The following is a 26,626-nucleotide window of genomic DNA, read 5'->3' on the forward strand; positions in this document are numbered from 1 at the left end:
ACACCTAAGCCCTGTCTAAATGCAGCCTCCATGGAAACCGTTACTAGACAACAATCTCCTAGTGACAGTCTCCACGGCGCCCACGGAACGGCGTGTGACTGGAGCACAGGCAGAGCAGGGACGGGCCCGAGCGTGTCATTTGCTAAGTGACAGCGCCTGTCCTTCACCTTTGACCCTCATCTGCTGGTGTAGAGATCACAGCATAAATCACATATGACAGACAGGGATAACATGTGTTTGTTTAAGCCGGCAGAGGGATATACCTATACTGTTGTTTTTGGTGATAACAGTTTCACTCTGTGTTTCTCCTCCTCTTCTGTGGGCTGGTGTGCGGTTGACAGGGTGGGACCATACGGTTGCATTCGGGACCAGCCCCGTGGTTTGAACTAAGTGAACCTTCATGAATCTGTCCTTGAGGACAGCTCAGACACAGTAAATCATCAGCACATTCTCTCCTCCTCTTCTGTCTCCTCGTCGTCTCTCTCCTCGTCGTCTCTCTCCTCCTCGTCTCTCCTCGTCGTCTCTCTCCTCCTAGTCTCTCCTCCTCGTCTCTCTCCTCCTCGTCTCTCTCCTCCTAGTCTCTCCTCCTCGTCTCTCTCCTCCTCGTCTCTCTCCTCCTCGTCTCTCTCCTCCTCGTCTCTCTCCTCCTCGTCTCTCTCCTCCTCGTCTTTCCTCCTCATCTTTCCTCCTCGTCTCTCTCCTCCTCGTCTCTCTCCTCCTTGTCTCTCTCCTCCTCGTCTTTCCTCCTCGTCTCTCTCCTCCTCGTCTCTCTCCTCCTCGTCTCCCTCCTCCTAGTCTCTCTCCTTCCCCTCCGCAGCAGAAGGAAATCTTCCTGCAGCTTAACTACATTAGCTCATAACTGCTACCTGTAACTATGCAGAACACGGACTCACACACACACAAGCACGCACATACACACAAAAAAAGACACACATACAGAAGCATGCACATACACACACAAAGACACACACACACACCCACTTACACACCAAGGGGTCATGCAAATATATGCCCAACGGCTTCAGCGGTATGCAAACAGGAGGAGCTAGCAGGCTTTTTAACACTAGATTAGCACAATTAGCAGGGAGTCCTCAGGGTAGCTAGCCATGGGCTGTCTGGGCTCTCGTGCAAGCTGCATGGAGACGTAACTTCACTTCTACTGTCTTCTGCAGTGTGGTGGTTAGCAACAGGAATAGCATTCCCCTCTGCTCTGTGCTTGGGGAGGTTACTGAGAGATTATAGCAAACCCATGCTGTTCAAACCATAAAAAAGGAAATTTGATCATAAAAAGAACGATTTGATCGTAAAAATATTCATTAGACCACGGTAAAAATCTGCTTAGGTTATCAGTGGATCCCTAAAGTTTCTTTCCTTATTGAAACACTGAATCACAGCCTGCCCATTGGCTGATAGGAAATGCTTTGTTCTGACTGCTTTCCCAAAAGTAATCTTCATTATCTTGCTCGCGCTGCCATACTTCCTGTCATATTTCTTGTCACACTTCCTGTCATACTTTCACTGAATCTGGACTATATTAGAAACCCACTGATGAGACAGGAAGATGTAGACCCAGTTTCCCAATAACGATGGTCCTACGATGCAAGGCTACATGCATGCGCATCGGGACTTCCTAACAATGGAGGTTTCCCAAACCAGCATGTAGAGCAGTCATTAGAAAGTACATCATAAGTACGTCGTTAGGAGGGCTGTCCAAGATGCTGAATGCAATCTCATTCACCCATCCACAGCCCAATACCGCATTTGCATGTTTTCCTCAATTGATTTGTCTATCAGAGTAAGCTTGCTAATGTGATATAATGTTATTCATATATCAATTAAGAGAAATGCCTCTCCTTTGAAGGATATTAATGCTTGAATGTAAATTGTACACACTGGTAATGAGGTTGAAGACACAATCTTCAAAATATCTCCATGGTGGAAGTTAGTCCTCCTTATCTTCGTCGGACCCCTTATGTAAACTGTGTGTACTTTCCCCACACAATTGACGTGTGTTACATCACAAAAAAGCACACACCTCACTTCCACAAGTATTACTAAATAATTTGGCTCACCAAATGTTTGTGGGAAAGCCACAACTGATTGGTCCATGAGAAGTATCAATTTTTTGGGAAACATCAGTTCTATTGTGACCAAAATGGTCCAACCACGTTTTTCACAAGATCACATCTTCTATGGATCCTTCCTCTATACAGACCCTTCCGCCATGCAGATGAAGGAACCAGCGTCCAGTGGAGAGGCTAGAGAGAGTCTAGACAGCCTGGACGATGAAGGACTCCAAAGACACAGGGTCCAGACCTCGTCCTGAGTGACCCATACACTCTTCCAGCACGCAAACACTCGCACACATTCACCCTCACTTCCACACACACTGACGCTCACTTCCACACACTCGCACACGGGTCACCCGTGACACCCTACAGGACCTGCGTGACACCAGTGACCCGCGTGCATCGTTCAGGCTTATGTCATCATCTCGGCTTTAGCCCGTCTCTAGTCCGCGAGGAGGTGTCAGCGTGGCACAGGTCTAATTTAGGAAGCCTCCTGACATATCAAAGTAAGCCCTGTTGGATTTTAATATTAATTGTGTCATTTGTATTCAGAGAGGAGCATGTGCACTTTGAAAGTAAGCCAAGTATGAACCCTGAGCTGTGCCAGAAAACAGAGAAGGGATTTACACCTCACATCTCTAGACTATCGAAGGACTGAAAAGAAAGGTTTTGCTCCCTCCCCCTCCCTCCCTCCTCCCCATCCTTCTCCTCCTGACTCCATCACCCTCCCCCTCTCCCTCCCCCCTTCCTCCTCCTGACTCCTTCATTGTCATCTCCCTCTTCCTCCTCCTGACCATCAGCCTCCTTTTCCTCCTCCTCATCCCTTCATCCTCCTCTTCCGCCTCCCCTTCATCCCTCCCCCCTTTGCCCCCGTCAGTTAACGGGAGCAGCTACTTGGGGCATCAGAGTCTCGTATCGTCCTTTCAAATGTCACGGAGCTCGTTATGATAATGGAAAGACAGGGCGCACTGAATCATGGTGCCTGGAACAACAACAGGAGAGAGAGAGAGAGAGAGAGAGAGCACACACTCCAAGGAAGCCCGCTGCATCCCTCAAACCCAGTCGTCTCCCTCCGTCCTCGAGGGGTTCTGGCGCTCCGGTTCTCCGAGAGCTGCGGGAAGGTTCTAGTGCTGCCGTGCCCGACCCCTTCCTCCCGCAGCGAGCGACAGCTGCTCTTCATCCCTCACACCTCCAAGGTCCTCCAACCCTCCCTCCCCTCTCCCCCTTTCTCTCGTAACAGGCCGGGGCAAGGGCATATCTCCACACCCCTGCTGGAAAATCAATCTTCTGCTGAGCTACAGGGAGAGGGCTAGTATGGTGGCAGTCTGGTGGCAGTCAGGAGCTATGCATGCTAAGGTCTTCATCATGGAGAACATCCAGCGACAGCTCTCATCTTGTATATTCGGAAAAACGCTCTGCAAGACCCAGACCCAGTCACAGAACCAGAAATAGAACAGCACCCAGATCCAGCACGAGCCCACAGGGAAGACGGTGTTGCCATCCTTAATGGCTGCTGATAAGGTAACAGCCTCGATCTCAGCTCAGTTAGGCAGCTAACTGCTTTAACACCAGACCTGTAGATGTCCGGCAGACTTTAAAACACCCACAGATCTTTAAAAAGACAGAGACTGGAGACGATCCCCAGGGGAAAGAGGAGAGGACCCCCCAAATCATCAGCCGAAATGTTTGTGTGAGTGCGTGTTTGTGTGTGTGCGTGTGCGTGTGCGTTTGTGTGAGTGCATGTTTGTGTGAGTGTGTATTTGTGCGAGTGCATGTTTGCGTGTGTTTGTGTGAGTGTATGTAGCTGCAGATGAGGGTCAGTGCATGTGGCGCCAGGAGACTCCACGGCAGAATCACATGCACAACAGCGTCAGGTATTCTGAGAGGCCGGGTTAGATCTTGGGTTTTAAACAAGAGAGCGCCGCTAACATGGAGCACCAGTGTGTCCGCAACAGTTGGAACAGACGTCATAATCCACCACGGCGCTGAGCTCTCTACCCTCCACTGAGAGCGGGAGAAAGATTCATCTGGGTTCATCTTGGGGTCGGCTGGTAACTATGGGACGATAACGTTGACTTTTCGAGAGAACACAAAGGGCAGAATCATGATCGTTAGTCAGAGAGCCTGCTTCCGTCATGTGACCCGAGGAGGGGACCTTCGGGGTGAGGAATGTGGGGTAGAACGTGGGTGAGGAAAGCTGATCGAGACATTTCTGAGCTACATGCCAACTGAGAACACGCTCACCTACACTCACACGTACATGCACCGACACACACACCCTCACCCACTGAAACCCCCTCATGCACACACCCTCAGACGCACACACACATACACGCACGCATACAAAACATGCCCTGTGGCTATACAGCAGCTTTCAGAGCTAATATTACATCAGCAGTGGCTGCATCACCCCAGGGAGAGGGGGGGAAGAGGGGAAAAGAAGGGAGAGAGGGGGAAAGCAGGGGGAGGGGGAGAGGGAGTGTGAAGGGGAAAAATGGGAGGATGAGGAAGAGAGGAGGATGAGAAGGAGATATCACCCCCCATGCCTTCCCACCTCACCCTGTTCACCCACCCCTCAAACCACACCAGCTAGCCAGCCAGGATTCTAGTGTAGATGGATTACTGCAGGAGGAGATAGGCATTAATCCTGCACTCTCTCTCTCTCACACACACGCACACACACACACACATATACCCATATTCATCTATAAAGGCACGCAATCTTGTAGCTTTTTTTCTCATGTGCACACAGGCATGATCGCTACCAATCCCAATATTAGACACGCACACAACACAAACAAAAATCACAAACACACACTAACAAACAAATCATTAATATAACTATTAATAACTCAGCTGACTGCTGTGCATGAGTGTTTGAAGGCCTGTTTTGTGGTGTCACTTTAAGGTTTCCAGCAATGTCACGCCACCGCCCTTCTCCTCCCCTCCATCCTCCTCCTCGCCTCTCTCCTCACACCCTCAACTCTGACCCCCATAGACCTCACTCCCACCAGCAGCACACTGAGGTTATCTCCACCAGCAGCACATTGAGGTTATCTCCACCAGCAGCACATTGAGGTTATCGCCACCAGCAGCACGGTGAGGTTATCTCCACCAGCAGCATGCTGAGGTTATCTCCACCAGCAGCACGCTGAGGTTATCTCCACCAGCAGCACGCTGAGGTTATCTCCACCAGCAGTACGCTGAGGTTATCTCCACCAGCAGCACGCTGAGGTTATCTCCACCAGCAGCACGCTGAGGTTATTGCCACCAGCAGCACGCTGAGGTTATCTCCACCAGCAGCACGCTGAGGTTATCTCTACCAGCAGCACACTGATGTTATCCGAGTCCAACTCTACTGGAGGAAGATCTTCAGAAGCAAAGCCCCGCATCCAAACACAAACGTGCTACGAACAACCAGGGAATGGGTCGAGCTCAGTGGTTAGAGTGTTTGACTTCTGATCAAAGAACTTTAGGTTCAAATCCTGCTCTGTACGTCGCTTAACGGGTCTGCTAAATACATGCATTTTATTAACAGCCTGGCCAATCACTCCTCTCAGCCTTTGTTACAGTGCGACATCACATAACTAGGAATAGAAGCCCCTACCTGGCTGAGGTCCAACAACTTTATGAGTGAAGCTTTCTGGATGAGCAGTGAGGTCATGGTGGGGGTTCACACCGCTGCAGGACATCTCTCTGCTGTGACAGGAGCCCCACAGCGGCTGGAAGTCTTAGCGGGCGCCATCTCTCTACACAGTATGTTCTGTTTTTCTACCTGTCCCTCTCTCTCACAGTCTGACTCTCTGGCTCTACATCCCCCCTCTCTCTACCTCGGCCTCCCCATCTATCTATCTCTACTGTACCTTCCACACATCTATTTCTCTCCCCCAACCCCCCTCCAAACTCCATCCCTCTCTCTCTATCATTCTCTGTGTATTCAGAGTGCTGCTCTGAAATCCACCTCACCTTGCCCCCTGATGGGCTGTGGAGTGGCAAGGGCACTGACCTGCCACTTCTGAGAAATTATTTGTGTGTTTGTGAGCGTGTACTGTACGTGTGTTTGTGTGTGTGTGAGGGAGTGCGTGTCTTTCTGCGTGTGTGAGAGTGTGTGTGTTTGTGTGTAGGAGAGAGTGTGCGTGTATGTCTTTGTGTGTGTGTGAGAGAGAATTTGTGGCAAAATGGCAACAACTGTTTAAAGTATAAGGTTAGTTTACTCACACCAGGTAGTACTATTCTGTAGCTAGCTACTGTTAGCTTGCGTACTTAACACACAATTCACACCAGGTAGTGTAGCTTAGCGTGCTGCTCAGATAGAACTGCCAGCTCAACTAAGAAACATGTAATGAGCTGTGGCCTTTGGAGACAGCAGAGAAGTGAGTCGGCACATCACACACACAAACATGCACACTCTCACAAACACACACACTCTAACACAATACACACACATTCTCTTGCACACAAACACTCTCACACACACATAACAGCCTGTGAGCACCTCCCAGCGCCTGGCCTTCAGCTGGGTTAGATAAAGGAGAGTTAGATAACACAGTGGTGGGAAAGACAATAAGAAGAAGACAAGAAGAAGACAAGAAGAAGACAAGAAGAAGAGAAGGAGCAGAGAAGAAGAGAACGCCTCACGGCTCACTTCACCACACATTAGCAACAAACACACGACAACACAAACATAAAACTACACTAGGACTTTTCACGAGAACTCATATTGGATTTCTTTCTCTCTCTGTCTTCCTGTTGTGGATACTAACAGCACCACATCAGCCCTGGCCCAGAGACTTCCTGTAAAACACACTGATATTAAACAGCTGGACTCTATCTGTGTTGGTTTGTTTGCCTCTTTTTGTCTCCCCGGGATTCAGGAGTTTTTAGAAGACAAACTAAGTCAATAAGATAATTTCCCCTACAGCGTTTTGCTTTCATTTGACTTAGTCAGAGAAACAAACACTGAACTCACTCCATAACACACACACGGAAACACACACACACACACGGAAACACACACACACAGCTCTCAGTGTGCAGTAGAGGCCGCCTGCTCCTGCCTTCTGCCAGAGAAAATTCATAGACGCAACTATTTACACACACACACACACACACACACACACACACACAAACACGCACTCACACATACTGAATGTAATAAAGCATACCTACTCACTAAGCCTTAATACCAGCAGAGAATAAAGCATGTTTGCATGACAACATGTAAGATTGCCTTTTGGGTGCTGTCATGCAACCATCAATGTGTATGTGTGCGTGTGGGGGATGCATATCTGTGTGTATGTATGCATGTCAGTACTTGTGTGTGTGTGTTTGTATAATGAGTGTATGTGTACAGACGTGTGTTTATATGTATATCAGTGTCTGTGGATGTTAGTGTGTGTGTAAGTAGATATGTGTGTGGATGTGTGTGTATATTGATGTGCACCATGCAGTGACAGCAGCATTCCAGAGAGGAGGAGAGGGGAACTGATGTCACTAACAACACCAAGGGAAAAGGGAGCGAGGGAGGGTACCAGGGAGTAGGAGGGGTGTGTGTGTGTATGTGCACTTGTGCAAGCATGTCTGTATGCAGTCGTGCAAACATGTAAGCGTGCTTGTGTGTGTACAAGTGTGTGAGTGTACATGAGTGTGTGGGTGAGTGTGTGAGAGTGTATGTGTGTGAAAGATTGTGTGTGTGTGAGAGGGAGAGAGATAGACCGTGTGTGTGATAGGAGCGTGTGTGTGAAAGAGAGTGTGTGTGTGTTCAGCACGGCACCTTTCTGCAGGCTCATGTCTACCATGCGTGGCTCGGCCAGCTCCAGAAAGAAGTTCTTGTTTTTCTCGTACTCCTCGTCGTCTATGATCTTCACGTGAACCACTTTGCTGTGAGAGGAAACAGGAAGCAGAGGGGGAGAGGAAGGAAGGAGACAGAGGAGGACAGAGAGGGGAAGGAGAAGAAGAGAAGGTTAATTAGAGACGGGGGAAGGCAGGCAGCGCTTAAAAGGATTAATACCCAGCGTGGAGGAAAGGTGAGCGGGTTAAAGGTCAGAAACATTCTGACAGAGGTCATCTCGCACATCTCAAGGACAGCTCCCCCACTGGCTCCCCGAATCCCGCTCAGACGAGCTAACTCGCTGGCATCGCTGTTGTCATGACAACCGTATCCCTCACTTGACACTGCTGGTGTGAAGGGAAATAACGGTCCTCCTGGCAACCCGCCCCGGCGACAGAGGACAGAGGAGAAGCCACCTGACTGTACACTGTTGAGCATGCGAGGAGTCAGGAGGGTCCCTTTCTCAAAGACAGGGGGGTTACAGAGAGAGAGATTGGTGTTTTCCTGCATGTGGCCGGCCTGCCTTCAGACGAGACATGACGAAGCAGGGAAGAAGGAAGCTGCTCTCTTCTTGGTTTATCTCTCTGGTGGACGAGGGCTGTCCATAGGCTCTCTGTGACATCATAAAGCCCTCTTTGTGACATCATAAAAACCCCTCTTTGACATCATAAAGTCCTCTCTGTGACATCATCACACACGACCAGCTCAAAACCTCCCTCCGCTTGCTGAAGGCAGTGATTGATGTTTTTAAAGAGGTATTGACCAGAACGGACTGTTAAGCAGTCAACAAAGTCCTCTGAACCTGCGTCTCCCCAGGGGGGCGTCAACCACGGGTGTCGGGATTAACACCTGCCATGACCCCCCTCTGACCCCCCTCTGACCCCCCCCTCCCCCCACAGTGAGAGACACTCCAGATTTTCTGCCATATTTTCTATATGCTCTGTTTTTATGTCACTCAAAAGTCTGCTTTAGATATGGGGGGTCTGCTTTAAAGATGGACGGGGATGGCAAATCTCATTCAGCTACAGTCAGTGTAGTTCTTGGCTGGAGAATAGAGATAAAATATGGGATAGAGGAGATAGGGGAGAGAATGAGGAGGAAAGAGACAGAGAGAGAGGGAGCTATAGTAGCAGACCTGTAGTAACAGAGTAACAGACCTATAGTAGCAGACCTATAGTAACAGACCTGCAATAACAGAGTAACAGACCTATAGTAGCAGACTTGTAGTAGCAGACTTGTAGTAACAGACCTACAGTAACAGACCTACAGTAACAGAGTAACAGACCTATATTAGAAAACTTGTAGTAACAGACCTGTAGTAACAGAGTAACAGACCTATAGTAGCAGACCTGTAGTAACACACCTGCAGTTACAGGGTAACAGACCTATAGTAGAAGACTTGTAGTAACATACCTGCAGTAACAGAGTAAGAGACCTATAGTAGCAGACCTGTAGTAACAGAGTAACAGACCTATAGTAGCAGACCTATAGTAACAGAGTAACTGACCTATAGTAGCAGACTTGTAGTAACAGACCTGCAGTAACAGAGTAACAGACCTATAGTAGCAGACCTGTATTAACAGACCTGCAGTAACAGAGTAACAGACCTATAGTAGCAGACTTGTAGTAACAGACCTACAGTAACAGACCTACAGTAACAGAATAGAGTCAGGTGGCTGAGCGGTGAGGGAATCGGGCTAGTAATCCGAAGGTTGCCAGTTCGATTCCCGGTCATGCCAACTGACGTTGTGTCCTTGGGCAAGGCACTTCACCCTACTTGCCTCGGGGAATGTCCCTGTACTTACTGTAAGTCGCTCTGGATAAGAGCGTTTGCTAAATGACTAAATGTAAATGTAACAGAATAACTGACCTATAGTAGCAGACCTATAGTAAAAGAGTAACAGATCTATGGTAGCAGACCTGTAGTAACAGACCTGTAGTAACAGACCTGTAGTAACAGAGATGTACAGTGAAGATCTGAACTCAAATGATCCCTCCTTATCTTCTGGCACCTCCCAAACAATAATACTGTGGATTCCAGCCTCACTGCCAACAGCCATTTGTTCCAGCCCTCATCCACACACACACACACACACACACACACACGCACATACTCCACCTGAACTGGTGTTCCGTAGCTTCTTCCTTGTCTGTTTCTGTCCTGCTGTTGTGACTGGTGCTCAGTAGCTTCAGAGTGAGGTCTGGCAGGCGGTAAATAGCTCTATGAATTATTGATTGTTCTCATCTTTGAATGCAGATTCTGGGGACCCAGTGAGAGACCTGGAAGCATGCAGCTCTTTGGAATCTGTTTCACTCAGCAGCAGAAGCCGGACTCTCACCACAGTGAACATGTGATGCCTCTTATTTGGAGGAAGACTCCAGTATGGAGGGGGTGGTGTGGGGTGGCATGGGGTGGGGGTGTGAGGTGGGTGTGGGTGTGAGGTGTGGGGGAGGTGGGGGCGAGGTAGGGTTGGGTAGCCGTATGGTGCAGGTGGCGTGAGTCTCATGTCAGGCCAAGCGCAGGAGCATACGCACACACGCAAACATTAATCCTAACATCTCTGGAGGTATTAAAAATGGATCCCTATTTCAGTGTAATGCTCCAGTAAATCCCTTTCGGGTCTGTCTGTGTCCTGCCCTGCTGGCCATGGGGAGAGTCTCTATAGCCTAAATCCTGTTAGCCCACAACACACAGCAGAACAATAGATCTCTCTCTTTCTCTCTCCCTCTTGTTCTCTCCCTCCCTACCGCTACCCCTCCCTCCCTCCTTTCTCCTCCCTCCTTTCCTTGCTCTCTCTCTCTATCCCTCCTCCTTCCACCCCCTTCTCCTCTCTCCCTCTCTCCTTGGATTTGTGTGTGTATATGTGTTCTACAACCTTGAGAATAAACATTAAGCAGAATCTGCATTCAAAGATGAGAACAATCAATAATTCATAGAGCTATTTACCGCCTGCCAGACCTCACTCTGAAGCTACTGATCACCAGTCATAACAGCAGGACAGAAACTTAACCCCAGCCTCAGCACCAGGACAAGGAAGAAGCTACCGAACACCAGTTCAGGTGGAGTGTGTGTGTGTGTGTGTGTGTGTGTGTGTGGATGAGGGCTGGAACAGATGGCTGTTGGCAGTGAGGCTGGAATCCACAGTATTATTGTTTGTGAGGTGCCAGAAGATAAGGAGGGATCATTTGAGTTCACATCTTCACTGTACATCTCTGTTACTACAGGTCTGTTACTACAGGTCTGTTACTACAGGTCTGTTACTACAGGTCTGCTACCATAGGTCTCTTACTCTGTTACTGCAGGTATGTTACTACAAGTCTTCTACTATAGGTCTGTTACTCTGTTACTATAGGTCTGCTACTATAGGTCAGCTATTCTGTTATTGCAGGTCTGTTACTACAGGTCTGCTCCTATAGGTCTGTTACTCTGTTACTACAGGTCTGCTACTATAGGTCTGTAACTCTGTTACTACAGGTCTGTTACTATAGCTCCTTCTCTCTCTCTCTGTCTCTCTCTCCTCCTCATTCTTTCATCCCATATTTTATCTCTATTCTCCAGCCAAGAACTACACTGACTGTAGCTGAATGAGCTTTCCCATCCCTGTCCATCTTTAAAGCAGACTTTTGAGTGACATAAAAACAGAGCATATAGAAAGTACAGCAGAAAATGTGGAATCACAAACACATTTGTCAAAGTTAGAGGATGGTCTGTACATTACTTTATATATAAAATGTTCACGCTTGGATTTGACCACATGGCCACTTTACCTTCTGCGGCCATAATCTGATCGAGGATTTCATTGCACCTCTGAAAAAAGTCTTACCTCCACCTCTAACTGCTTCCTGCCTGAGTTCCTCCCTCCACCCCTCCCTCCACCCTCCACCCCCCCCCCCCCCTCACCCCCCCCACCCCCCCTCACCCTCCTCACAGGCTTGTCAAGTGCTCCTTCACAGCGGGCTACATTTAAACCCTGTTGCTGGGAGGGAGGAGAGCGAGGACGGCAGAGGATGTGAAGGAGCTCTTGGGCTCTTCAACTCCAGTACGCCCTGCTGGAGGTGGAGCAGCTGTGCTCCTCAGGGGTGCTCTGGACCTTCTCTGCCCACAAACACTCCACCAGGCCTGGAACTCCAACATGAGGAAACAGGAAGTGGCGTCAAAGTGATGTGGCTACAGGCTTTGCACTTCAACTTGAGGAAACAGGAAGTGATGTCAAAGTGATGTGGCTACAGGCCTTGGAACCCAACATGGCGGAGACAGGAAATTATGTCAGTAATGTGGCTACAGCGGTATGTCTGCTGGATATCTATCAGAGAGACTAGTCCTACCTATCTCTCTGTCTTTCTTTCTTTCTCTCTCTTTCTATCCCCCTCTCCATGTTGGACCATATCTGCCTGGTCCCATCTCCATGGCGATACCTCCGTCCAACAATCCAAGTCAAACAAAAAAAACTAAGAAAAAAACAACCCCAAAGCCTCATGGGAAATCAGCGTCTTAATTAAGCAGGCCTGGTGGCTGTCGCCAGGCGCGGGATTACAGGGCGCTCTCATTACCGCCCTGATTATTGCTTTTCCTCACCAATCACAGAAGCAGCCAGTAAACACATTTGTCAATGATTTCCTGCCAATCTGATGACAAGCCTACATCACATTTTTTACTACTCACCCCGCACTCGTCCTCACTCTGTCTGTTTCTCCGTGTCAGTATTTTCTCTTTTCTTCCCTCTCTCCCTTTCCTTCTCGCCCACTCCTCCCCCCTTCTCTGTATTCCCAATGTTTCCATCTACTCATCGTTTTCTCTTGTTCTTTCTTTCTGTCTCACTCCTACCCCTTTTCTCTCTCTCTCTCTATCCCTGTTTCTCTCTCCAGTCATGCAAGCAAATGAATGCACATTAAACAAACCAATGTGCATGGTAAACAGATCAGTTTTGAACAGAACAGAACAGAGATCCCTCCACAGAGAACATGGGAGCCCTGGGCAGGTCACACACAGACCAGGTTACTACAGAGATCCCTCCACAGAGAACATGGGAACCCCGGGCAGGTATACGTGTGCTTGTGTGTGAGTATATGTAGGGGTGTGTGTGTGAGAGTACATGTGTGTATTTGTGTGTGTGCTTGTGTGTGTAAGGGTGTGTGTGTTTGCAGGTGTGTGTTTGTAAGGGTGTATGTGTGGATTTACATGTGTGTATGTGTGTGTTGTAGTAACTGTAACCAGACCAGACTCAGGATCCAAGTGCAGAAAGTTTTTTTTAAGGAAAAGGGTAGTCCAGGAACAGGCAGAGGTTGATACACAGCCAGACAGGGCAACAGAGGTCATCCAAAAATGTGGTCGGAAGACAGGCAAATGGTCGAGTCACTGAAACTGACAAAACTAAATAGAACAAGGTTCAGACAGACTTTTTAAGAAAAGAGTAAGACTTCGCAAAGAAACTAGGAAACTCTGTGGTTTAAAATCGCAAACTAAAAGGGGTCAAACAAGCAACAGGTGAAATCAATTAACTCAGAACTCAGGGGAAGCAGAGCGCAGCCTCCTTGCAGGTTACTCCAAGTACGTAGGCGTGACAGTAACTATACACCAACTTGGTTCAACACAGACTTTATATCTGGTTTTGGAATTGAATGCCTAATATGACATTTGTTTGCTACATTTGGCCGAATATTTTTTTAAATAAATAAATAAAATCCACTATAGATTAATGGAGTGGCAACACTGTGAGAAGGCCCTGCCAGCTGCCGTCTCTGTGGGCGAGACAGTCTCAGGGCCCGGCCAGGAGGAGGGGAGAGAGACGGCTGGCACAGCTGGGCCAGATGCCACCTGAATAATACATGGGTACAGGAGCCCCAGTTTAGCCAAGAACTCTCTAATCAGATAGAGACTCTGGAGATGCTGCAGCAACACCAACCTGGGCCTGCGTACACACACATGCAAATAAACACACCCTTCCACACTCCTACACACTGTTACGCCCTGTAGGGGCAGTTAGTGTTGTCTTCCCTGTTGTGTTTGTCGTTCTCCGCAGGTGTCTTTGTCCGCGATTGGCCGGGATCGTCGTGCTCGATCCAGGTTCCGCCCAAACATTTTCCCGTCCATCTGCCCCGCTGCCTTTTAAAAAATCCGGAACTGTCCTCGGTTCTCCAGCCATTCAGTCGTAATAGTTCAGGGAGGGTCGTAACACATTGGGGGCTCGTCCGGGATCCATTGGACTACCCGTTTTCCCCACCGTAGTACCTGTATGGTAGTTAGCCAGTTGCTTCAGTGTCGACAGCAACAGGGTTGTGTGTCTTTGTGTTTTGTGTTTGGGTCATGGCTCCAACAATCGTACAACAGTTTTTGGACGCACCGTCCAGCGAACTGCTGGAACAATGCCGCAAGGCTGACCTGTGTGCATTGATTGACCATTATGGTCTGCCCATAGCCAAGATCCAAGTCAAGGCTGTGCTCAAGCAGGGTGTTTGTGTTGCACTTGCAGAAAGGAAGGTGCTGCCTTCCCCTGAAACGACCCCCGGTCCCTGTCGACGGCGGGCTCAGGAGAGGGCTCCCGTGTTAAAGTGGGCATGGCCCGTCTCCAGATGGAGAAGCTCGACAAAGAGCACGCTAGGAAGGCAGAATACAAGTACAAGTTGGAGGTGAAGAAGCTTGAGCTTGAGGGTGAGTTCAGACTGCGGCAACTGGAGTCAGAGGAGAAGATAGCTTTGGCTCAGGTGCGGTCGCCTCTATTGCCCATGTCTGATCCTGGGCAGCCTCCTGCTCCGCCTGCCCAGTTTGACATTACCAGGAACATTGCCCTAGTGCCGCCGTTTCGAGAGTCGGAGGTTGACTCATACCATAGTTTGTTTGAGCGCATTGCAGCCTCACTGAATTGGCCCAGAGATATGTGACCCCTGTTGCTGCAGTGCAGGCTGACAGGTAAAGCTCAGGAGATGGTTTGGGCTTTGCCTCTCAAGGAAAGCGTGAAATATGACTGTGTAAAGGCTGCCATTCAGCAGGCGTATGAGTTGGTGCCCGAGGCCTATCGACAGAAATTTTGACACCACAAGAAAAGACGTTTGTGGAATTTGCACGAGAGAAGGAAACCTTATTTGACAGATGGTGTCTGGCCACTGGTTGTGGTTCTTTTGCTTCTGTCCGTGGCTTAGTTTTAATCTAAGAGTTTCAGAACAGCCTGCCTGACCGGTTAGTGGTCTATATAACGGAGTAAAAGGTTGCGTCCTTGTCTCAGGCTGCAGTTTTGGCTGATGAGTTCATTCTGACCCACAAGACCGTGTTTACCCCTCCCCCTACAGAGTCGGACACCCGGGGCGCAGCGCCCTCGCGTAGCCCCCAGTTTAAGCGTGGTTTCCCAACCCTCCCACCTCGCATAGGCGAAGAGCGGGAGTGCTATTATTGCCATCGAACGGGACATGTTATAGCCGACTGTATGAAGCCACAGCAGAGACCAGTCGCCCCTCGTCCCGGCCAGCTCCCTAAGCCTGTGGGCTTGCTTAAGCCTCTGTTTCCGGTCTCTTCCCTGTCCCCTACGAGTGCTTTCGAACCCCTTCATTTTTACTGGCTCTGTCTCTCTGTCCGATGATGACGAGCAGCGTGTTCCCGTTCGGATTCTGACAGACACGGGAGCAGCGCAGTCTATTATCCTTTCTGGTGTGTTGCCCTGGTCTGTTGAGTCCTCATGTCACTACAACGTCCTGCTTCAGGGTATTGAGATGGGTTACTTGCTGGTACCTTTACACTACGACGTGCACTTGAAGACCAAACTGGTTAGTGAACGGTTCAGGGTTGCGGTTCAACCATCTCTCCCTGTAACCGGGATTTCACTGAACATGGGGGCGGGGAGTCGACATTGCAGGGAGTCGACATTGCAGGGGGGTCGACATTGCAGGGAGTCGACATTGCAGGGAGTCGACATTGCAGGGGGTCGACATTGCAGGGGGTCGACATTGCAGGGAGTCGACATTGCAGGGAGTCGACATTGCAGGGGGTCGACATTGCAGGGAGTCGACATTGCAGGGGGTCGACATTGCAGGGGGTCGACATTGCAGGGGGTCGACATTGCAGGGAGTCGACATTGCAGGGGGTCGACATTGCAGGGGGTCGACATTGCAGGGAGTCGACATTGCAGGGGGTCGACATTGCAGGGGGTCGACATTGCAGGGAGTCGACATTGCAGGGGGTCGACATTGCAGGAGGTCGACATTGCAGGGGGTCGACATTGCAGGGAGTCGACATTGCAGGGAGTCGACATTGCAGGGGGTCGACATTGCAGGGAGTCGACATTGCAGGGGGTCGACATTGCAGGAGGTCGACATTGCAGGGAGTCGACATTGCAGGGAGTCGACATTGCAGGGAGTCGACATTGCAGGGGGTCGACATTGCAGGGGGTCGACATTGCAGGGGGTCGACATTGCAGGGGGTCGACATTGCAGGGGGTCGAGTGCTGCCAGTGCTAGAAGTGTTTGATGTACCACAAGTACCCGAGGGGAGCTCAATCTGCTCTGTGTTTCCGGCCTGCGTGGTTATGCGTTCACAGTCCCGCAGGCTGGGTTGTGACATGGTTGGTTTGGACGACACGGTGTTGGGCCCCGTGTTCCGTGACGATAGTTTAGCTAGTTTGTCCCACTGTGGTACTGAACAGCAGTACACGGACCACCTGAACCAACGAGTGATGTGTTTCCTGTGTCCAGGGAGAACTTTGTGCGTGCGCAACACGAAGACTAACTTTGACTAACTGTTTCTCTTCAGCGGTAGACCGGGTAGAAGCCAGTGGGCTAGTTACGGCTTATTTCTTGGAGGATGGGATCTTGTTGCGCAAGTGGAGCTTCCATAGAGGGTTGGACGAAAGTTTGAGCTTGGTGTTCCAGATAGTAGTGCCTCTCACTTTCCGATCAGATGTGTTGACCCTTGCTCATAACCTGATGGTATTTGGGTGTTACAAAAACGTACCTTCGGGTTCTACAGCATTTCTTTTGGCCGGGTTTGAAGAAAGAGGTGGCAGGGCACTGCCAAACATGCCGTACCTGCCAAGTAACCAGAAAACCAAATCAGCTTGTTCCTCCCGCTCCGCTCTGCCCTATCCCGGTGATGGGAGAACCGTTCGAGCGCGTCATCGTTGACTGCGTTGGCCCGCTGCCAACTCTTACAAACACACACAAACACACTTACACTCATGTAAATACACACGTGTACGGGGTGTCAGCGGTTCGTATGCAAAGCGCACAGCACCGCCTGCACACGCCTGCGCGATGATGTCAAACCTCTGAATGCACGTGAGAACTCCTACATCTTACAATGGACACGGGCGTTCACACACGTCATGTAGGCGTCACGCTGGCGTCGTGCACACGTATCTTATTGACGTGTGAACAACGTGTACGTGACGTGTCCACTATACCTGAGGGGTAGGCCTCAAATATGCGAGGCCTACCCCTACGTGAACACTACGCCTAACTGTTTGATAGATATCAAGGCGTGCGCACAGGCAGGTGCTGCGCATACTGACACTATTGCGCAGCACAGAAACCTGCAAACACCTGCCCGCCTAGATGCGTGAGCTATTAAGGCATGGCTTAGACCGCTGTTTCAAAATGAATGTTTTTAATGTTTTCGAACATGAATGACATAGGCTATTGACCCAAGGCAACTTAATTTTCGGACAATGAGTCGGGAAAAATGGCTCTGCGCTTCTAGTGATGAGGATGTTCATCTCTGAACAAAGTATGCAAATCACACATGTCACGTGCCTGTACGCACTCCTTATCAAATGTAATATCCACAAATTATGCCTGTTTATACGCACATCAAAGCTTCTATCAAACTGTACGGTGTAGTATTCATTCTGCGCTTTCCACAACTCGTCAGAGTAGCCCACGCGTAATTCACCCCTATCAGGTAAGCAGTGAACGCACTCTGTGACACTAATTACACCCCATACACACACGTACACGCACACACACATACCCTTACAAACACACACACACCCCTGCAGACACACAAACCCTCACACACATAAATACACACAAACAAATACACACATATCCTCTCTCACACACACACACACACACAAACACCCCTACATACACTCACACACAAGCACACATATACGTACACACTTAAACTACAGGACAATTACACACACACAGTGTGTGCGTGCGTGTGTGTGTAGACAGAGACAGAGAGCTTGTTCATAGAGGCTAACAGTGCTGTAAGTACACAGACAAACCAAGAGAACAGGGGAACACACCGTCAGAACTACCAAGATCACAGCAGGGAGCTTATTTATACCAAACCACCTCTGTGAGGAATTTGGGGTAGTGGGGGGGCGGGGGTATAGAAGTCTGACAAGGAGTCAGGTTCTGTAGATTCCAAGGGAGGACTGTAAAGAGGATCATGCCATACACACACACACACAAATGCTGACACACACATTCAGACACACACGCACGCAGAAACACACCCTGCCACATGCTCATTTGCACCCACACACACCACTCCGTCAGCTATAACAGTAAACACCGCTTGTAAGACCTCTACCCAGAATTCCACATGGCCCCACATGGCCTCGTCCAGGGGCCCGCTTAGGTTTAAGGAGTCACTTAAAGAACATTAAGGAATGTTCCGTTTGTAAATGATAGCTCTCTGAGCCCCCTCCGCCCAACCCCTCTCCGCTACCCACCCAGCTCTGCTGCTTACGTATCCAACGTTCCCAAACAGCTCCCATTTGCTGCTCTCGCTCGAAACCTGTTGTCATGGATACAAATCCCCCTCCGCCCTGATCCTCTCTGAAGGCTGCACATAGCGCACGCCGGTACAGACACATCTCAGAAGGGCCCCAAACTTCCACCCAGCAGGGGCGGATCTATGTGTGTTCACCCAGGGTGGCAGGAGGTAGTTAAAAGGTGGCAAGGGAGGCAATAGTTGATGCAAACGAGCAGCAGTGCACAAGCCCATTTTTTCCGTGATTTGAGGTGAGAGCAGGAGAAAAGAATCCAGGTTGTTGATTGGTTTTTGAGGATAGCTTGCTGATTTTGATGCAGCTGTCGACCAGACCGACTTTCGCAACAGATAGCCCCGCTCTGTTTTGCATGTTGGGAACGGGAAACATTTTGCGACGTTGCGAATTATACTAAGATTACAGTGACAGCGATTGCAGATTGCATTTTCAGATTGCTCTGAAAATGTCAACCCAAAGCTGAGTCTTTTGAGAAAACATTCTAGTCTCAGGCCCCATAAGCCCCCCCCCTCTCCGCCCATGATGGGGAGATTGACGTTTTTTACTGGGGTGGCCCCCCCCTTGGATCTGCCAACGGCCGCCTCCCCTCCCCCCGCCCCCAGCAGCTACACCGGGCAGAGGAGCTGTCCCCTGAACAGAAAACACATCTAACATGCCAACCTCCTGTTACTGACATAAAACCAATGACTTCATCTACCCAGTCGCCTTAGAGATTCACAGACACACGTATACAGTATACACACACACAGGCACACGTATACAGTATACACACACACAGGCACACGTATACAGTATACACACACACAGGCACACGTATACAGTATACACACACACAGACACACAAACAAACTCATCCATACACACACGCACACACACAGACTTACGGTATATATACTATGCATACAGGCTCACTTAAAACCACATACAGTACCAGTCAAAAGTTTGGACACATTTGAATGAGAAAATGTGTCTTGACTGATACTGTACATACACCACACACGCATACACCCAGTCACACCAACAAACATACACACACAGACACACCAACAAACATACACACACAGACACACCAACAAACATACACACACAGACACACCACGCACATGCATTCACATACACAAACATACACACACAGACACACCACGCACATGCATTCACATACACAAACATACACACACACACAGACAACGTGCAGAGGTGTCGGGGGGAGGGGTAGGAGGGGGGAGGGTTGTGGCCGAGGTGAGGGATGGCGGGAGCCGAGAGGATATCGAAAAAAAAAAAAAAATGCTCAGTCCATATTTTCCCGACGACAGACGCAGAGAGAAGGGGAGGACGGTTCTGGGGGTGTGGCCCCAGGCCAGAGGTCCTGAGCCACAGGCCCTCGACGCGACCAAACCGAGAAGACGACGCGAGCAACATGAGGAGACAGAGAGAGGTGGAGCAAACACAGGAAGCACAGACCCTAAAAACAGGACGGCGGGGTTGGGGTGGAGGGGAGGTGTGGTGAGGACAGATGGGGGGACTAACTGACAGACTAACAGTCAGTTAGTCTTTCTGTTTAACTGACTGTCTGCCCTTCAAGCCTGAGCTGCCCTCATTCAGCCAACTGGCACCTGTACACACTCCTCTCACTCTCCGTTCTGCTCTCCTCCTCTTCTCTCTCCATCCACTCCCATAACCTTCCCTTCTCTTCCCTCTCCTCTCCTCTTACCCTCTCTTGTCCTGTCCTCTTCTCCTCTCCTCCCCTGCCCTGTGGTGAGACCGAGCAACACTCTTTCGTTATTTCCGAAAGAGAGAGACCCGGAGAAAAAGAAGAGGAATAGGCTGGAGAGAGAGAACAACCTCATGCCTCAGTGAGTCTCTAATCAACCAATAGAAAGCACATTTATGAGACTGTGTATATATGAGCATGGGGCAAATGTTCTAGACTGTTCCAAAGTGTGTCTGTGTGCTGTAATATTGGGAGTACAGTATGGGGGGTGGGGGTGGGGTAACAGGGCGCAGGGTGAAGGGTGGAGGAAAGGTGAAGGGTGGGTTGAACAGTGGAGGAATGGGTGGGTAAAGGGTGGAGCTGGGGTGAAGGGAAGGTGAGGGTGGAGGGCTGATGGGGGGTGAACAGTGGACGGTTGGGGAGGTGAAGGGTGAGGGGGGTGGAGGGTGGGTGGCAGGGTAAGAGGGAGGGGGGAGGCTGTTTGCTGCAGAGCCTCAGAGGGATCCCTGACTAAGGAGTGCCATATAGAACACGCCCACATCTATAAATAGGGGACATGAATTTTCTTTGGCAGGGGGGAGGGAACATGCAGCCTCTACACACTCTGACAGAGGCTGTGTGTGTGTGCGTGTGTCAGGGTATGTGTGTGTGAGGCGGTGTGAGTGTGTGTGTGAGACTGTGTGTGTGTGCGGCTGTGTGGGTGTATGAGTGTCATGGTGTGTGTGTGTGTGTGTGTGTGTGTGAGAGTGTGTATGTGTACAGTAAATGGACCCAGCATTGATCCTCTAACACCACATGCAAACCTTGGATCACCCCACTAATTACACAAACACACACACACACACGCACGCAAACACACGCACACACAGAGACACACACAAACACACAGAACTTCCAAAATGCACCCATCCTCGGATGCACATCCCAGCTCTTACATTATAACGTAATTATGGATATGAGATATTATTCTGTGACAGCCAAGCACTCCCTGTAGATACAGACCCTCCCTCCTTCCTCCCCCACACACTTCCCTCCCTCCTGCCTTACCATCCTCCCTCCTCCCTCTCTCCTCCCCATCCCCCCCCCCTCCTCTGTCTACACTACCCTCCCTCCTCCCTCTCTCCTCCTCCCCCCCCCCCCTCCTCTGTCTACACTACCCTCCCTCCTCCCTCTCTCCTCCTCCCCCCTCTCCAGGTCAGATCAGATTAGAGCAGGTGCCCACCCTAACCCTGTGGTGTAATCTCAGCCAGATTACCACTCCACCTGTGGGACTGAGCACACTCTGTTCCTTTCACAGAGAAGGGGTAATCTAACCCCGCCCACCCCAACAGCCGACCCCCAAACAGGCTTATTGCTCTCTGTCACAATCAAATCAAATCAAATGTATTTGTATAGCCCTTTTTACACGCAAGCATGTCACAGAGGGCTTCACATACGCCCATAGAACTGCCCCTCAACCAACCTAAACCCTCAAGGAAGACAAGGAAAAACTCCACAATCCCTCTCCACATCTCCCAGCACATTTCCAACACCAGTTACACATCCTGTTCTACAGAGTTACATATCCTGCCCTAGAGTATAGTACAGTAGAGATCCGTACTTATCTCTCCTGCTGCATAGCAGAGTACAGTAAAGTACAGCAGAGTTATGTAACTGTACAGTAAAGTACAGTAGTTATCTGTATAGTAGGCCACAGTCAATACAGTGGTCATATATCTAGCTGTACAGTACAGTAGTTATCTGGGAAGGAGAGGGGAGGGGAGAAGAGGGGAGGGGAGGGGAGAAGAGGGGAGGGTAGGAGAGGAGGGGGAGGAGAGGAGAGGAGGGGGAGGAGAGGAGAGGAGAGGAGGGGGAGGAGAGGGGAGGGGAGGAGAGGAGGGGGAGGAGAGGAGGAGGAGGAGAGGAGAGGAGGGGGAGGAGAGGAGAGGAGGGGGAGGAGAGGAGAGGAGCGGGAGGAGAGGAGGGGGAGGAGAGGACAGGTGATGAGAAGGGGAGAGGAGGGGGATAAGACAGGCGGAGAGGAGGGGACAAGAGATCGATGCTGTCCTGCATCTCTCTCCTCATTCATCATGACATTAGCAGAGAGCCCCGGGAGGACCTGGGCTGCAGACATACATGCCTGTTCCATTAAGATGTCTTCTGGATCTGTCTCCCCCCCCTCCCTCCCCAGTTATTACTCCATCTGGACTCCCCCCCCTCCCTCCCTCCTATCCCTTCCCCCTTTCTGTACCCTTCTCACGCCCCCTCTCCCTCTCTTTCACTTGTCCTCTCTCTCCCTCCCTCTCTCTCTGTCCAATCCCTCCTCTTTCTCTCTTTCACTCCCTCTCCCTCTCCTTCTCTCTCCCTTCCTTTCTCTCCCTTCCTTTCTCTCCCTCCCTTTCTCTCCCTCTCTCTCGGTCTCTCCCCCTCTCTCTCTGTCCAATCCCTCCTCTTTCTCTCTCTCCCTCTCTCCCTCTCTCTCTCTGTCTCTCCCCCTCTCTCTATGTCCAATCCCTCCTCTCTCTCTCTTTCGCTCATTCTCCCTCTACCTCTCTCTGTCTCTGTCTCTCTCTCTCTGTCCAATCCCACCTCTCTCTCTTTCTCCCTCTCTGCCTCAGCTCATCCCTCACATTTGTTTTGTTCTCTTCCTGTCTTCTTCCCCCTCCCAGCGTGACCATGTAATCCAGCTGGAACAAAAAGACTCTCCTCTCATCTTCCCCGCTCCTCTCCAGACCTGGGCCCTCTCCTCCTCTCTCCTTCGTTCACCTCCTCCTCTCCTCTCTCCTCCCGTCCTCCCCTCCTCTCCTCTCCAGACCTGGGCCCTCTCCTCCTCTCTCCTTCGTTCACCTCCTCCTCTCCTCTCTCCTCCCGTCCTCCCCTCCTCTCCTCTCCAGACCTGGGCCCTCTCCTCCTCTCTCCTTCGTTCACCTCCTCCTCTCCTCTCTCCTCCCGTCCTCCCCTCCTCTCCTCTCCAGACCATGGCCCTCTCCTCCTCTCTCCTTCGTTCACCTCCTCCTCTCCTCTCTCCTCCCGTCCAGCCCTTGGCCCTCCCTGCATCTCCCCTCCTCCCCCTGTTCCTACTGTGTTAGGAGAGGGTGGGTCAGCACCCAGAGGCAGACTGGCCTGTCTTAACAAGGTGTGGCAGAGGCAATCATCGGCGCCCCCCCCCCAACACCCTCTCTCTCCCGCCACCCACAAAGCCAGCATCTCTCCATGTTCTCGCTGTCTTCCTCTATTTTCTCTCTTTGTTTCCTTCTATTCTCTCTCTCTCTCTTTGTCTCTCTCTTTTCTGTCCCTGTCTCTTATTTTCTCCCCCTCCTCTCTCTCTCTTCACACCTTCATCGCCTCATTTTCCTCTTCACATCTCTCTCTCTTCTCTCTCCCCTATCTCTGTCCCTCTGCCCCTTCCTTGCTGTCACTCTTTCTCACACTTCCATTCTAACCCTCGGTCTCCGTCGGTCTCTCCCCCTCCCCCTCCCCCCCCCCCCTCTCTCTCTCTCTCTCTCTCTCTCTCTCTCTCTGCCTCTCTCTCTCTCTCTGCCTCTCCAGGCGACCATGGCTGCTCACAGCCTCCTTAGCGAGCGATCACGCTTTCATTCAGTTCCTCCTCCTCCTGCCTTCAATGACGTCTGTATTTTTAGCCCTGCTCCACAGCATGTTGGGTCCCTGACCTGGTTCCCAGCACCACCCTCCTGTCAGGGCTGTCAGGTGTGACTCCAGACAGGGCATGTCTGGAAATAACACCTGTTCCTGCCCCGCAGGTGTGCTGGCATACACACAGGAGGCAGGGAGGGAGGGAGAGGTGACCGGAAGGAAGGAAGTTAGGTAGGAAGGAAAAAAGGTTATGTGATGCTGTGTGAGGCTGTGTGTGGCTGTGTGAGGCTGTGTGAGGCTGTGTGAGGCTGTGCGTGGCTGTGTGTGGCTGTGTGTGGCTGTGTGAGGCTGTGTGAGGCTCTGTGAGGCTGTGTGTGGCTGTGTGAGGCTGTGTGTGGCTGTGTGAGGCTGTGCGTGGCTGTGCGTGGCTGTGTGAGGCAGTGCGTGGCTGTGTGTGGCTGTGTGAGGCTGTGTGAGGCTGTGTGTGGCTGTGTGAGGCTGTGTGTGGCTGTGTGAGGCTGTGCGAGGCTGTGTGAGGCAGTGCGTGGAGGTGTGAGGCTGTATGAGGCTGTGTGAGGCTGTGTGTGACTGTGTGAGGCTGTGTCAGAGGCCGATCCTCTCTGCCAGCCAGACGAGCCTCCCCCCATCCCAGAAGGAGAGGAGGGGACAGTCTGGAAGGGCACCAGGGACCAAAATAAAACCTGGATTCGGGCTCATTCTTGTCTGCCAGGTCACCTGTTACTGTCTAGCAGATCCGCCCTGTGACCTTCCTCCCTCTTTCCGTCGCTCCCAGCCTCCCTCTCAGCCTCCCTCTCAGCCTCCCTCCCTCCCCCTCCTCCCTCCTCCCCCCGTTTCCTTTCCCTGAGGGCAGCTGTCCACACGTCCACACCTCCTCCTCCACTAACACACCTCACACTCTGCTGTATCAGTCTGGCAGGGCCTCGTGGGGTCTATAGCTCTCCACCCCCCTGGTTTCACCTCTCTCTCTCCTCCTTGCTCACATCCTCTTCCTCTCTCTCTCCTCCCTCGAACTTTCTATCATCCGATCATTCCTCTCCTCTCCCCTACTCTCCTGTCATGTCGTCACCTCACCATGCGACTCAGCGAGGAATGCAGCGTCATGTGACTCCGGGAGGGTGGCGTGGACCCGGATGACAGAGGAGGCCGGTGAGGTCCCTCTGGCTCGCAGTTCCACTGAGAACCCTACCAAGAGTGAGGAACCGTTCTACATGTCTACTAAAGGAACAGTACTATATGTTCATTATTGGAACAATTCTGATGTGTACTAATGGAATAGTACATGGCATAGACATGTTTTCAAAGGATTAGTGGAACAGTTCCATGTAGAACTGTTCCCACCTCTTGGTAGGGTTCTCAGTGGAACCGTGAGCCAGAGTGACATCACCGGCCTCCTCATGGAGCTCCAGGAACAGAGGAGGATGGAGGCTTGAAGATGCACCTCTTCACAGAGTCTGTGCAATCATGTGAAAGGTGTGCGACTGCATGTGTCTGGTTACATAATTGTCTGTGTGTGTGTGTGTGTGTGTGTGGGAGGGGTGTAAGTGCTGTCTCTGTGTGTGCTCTTTTGTGTGTGTGTGTGTGTGTGTGTGTGTGGGGGGTGTACAGATTGTGTATGTACGTGTGTGCCTGTGTGTGAGGGGGGTGTTTTTATGTATGTGTGTATGCATGCGTACATGTGTGTATGCGTGTGTATGAGTGTGATGTGTATGCGTGTGTATGAGTGTGTGTGTGCGCGTGTGTATGAGTGTGTATGAGTGTGTGTGTGTGCGTGTGTATGAGTGTGTATGAGTGTGTATGAGTGTGTGCGAGCGTGCCTGTGCTCACGGAGGGTGCAGTAACACAGTAACAGAAGGCTGATTAGCATAATGTAGAGCGATGCCGTGTACTTCATCAGAGTTTCCATCCCATCGGATGTGGCACACCCTCTTCTCCCTCTCACCCCAGGTCTTCCTTCCTTCCTCCTCCACCCCCCCCCCCCCACTATCTCCCCCCCCCCCCCTCACCCTCATCCCACTGTCATCCTCCCTCCCTCTCTAACCCCCCACATCCGTGACTGTTTCCTGGTATAATCTGGCTACTTGTGTCTTGTGGTTGTGATTCTTCTGGCACATTCCTCGCCCCTGACTCAACACTTTCTGTTCTCAGTGTTGTTCCGACTCACAGACAAACACAACGGAAGAAAGACACGCACAAGGTTGAGTATCGACAAATCACATCGTAGTCCGTTCAAACTGCAATTATCGTCCCTCTCATAGCAGGACTCCTGTGTGTTGGGGAACATACAATACTTGTATGTGTGCTGTTGACTATACTGTGTAGTTAGCATACTTGCGGTGTGGTTGCGTTCACACACACACACACACACACACACACACACACACACAAGCACAGCACTGTGCAGCAGCTTGTAAGGTCAGTGTTGCTTGGCTGCCTGGAGCAGTATGAAATAATGTGTCACTGAGCTGTCATTCTGCGAACAGAAGTCAGTGAACAACCCTCAGAGACACACACACACACACACGCACACACACACACACACACACACACACAGGCCCTCATCTTTCCCATAGCCACCACCAGGCTCCTGGGGACCCCTCACCCCTGCCTGCCCAGCGATGGCACTGCAGATCTACCTTTGAACACACACACACACAGTGTATATGTACACTCACACATACACACACACACATATACGCAC

General features: G+C 50.8%; 1 protein-coding gene across 1 annotated transcript in view; it reads right to left on the minus strand.

The window, feature by feature from the left end:
• Positions 1-26,626, minus strand: part of slc8a3 (solute carrier family 8 member 3) — a 56,388-nt gene that overhangs the window by 9,814 nt on the left and 19,948 nt on the right. Inside the window, exon 2 of the mRNA XM_067242962.1 lies at positions 7,843-7,949. Within this exon, the coding sequence (XP_067099063.1) occupies positions 7,843-7,949 (107 nt within the window). The remainder of the gene's footprint in view (positions 1-7,842; positions 7,950-26,626) is intronic.

Source organism: Osmerus mordax, chromosome 9, assembly GCF_038355195.1.
Source record: "Osmerus mordax isolate fOsmMor3 chromosome 9, fOsmMor3.pri, whole genome shotgun sequence".
Taxonomy (NCBI): Eukaryota; Metazoa; Chordata; class Actinopteri; order Osmeriformes; family Osmeridae; genus Osmerus; species Osmerus mordax.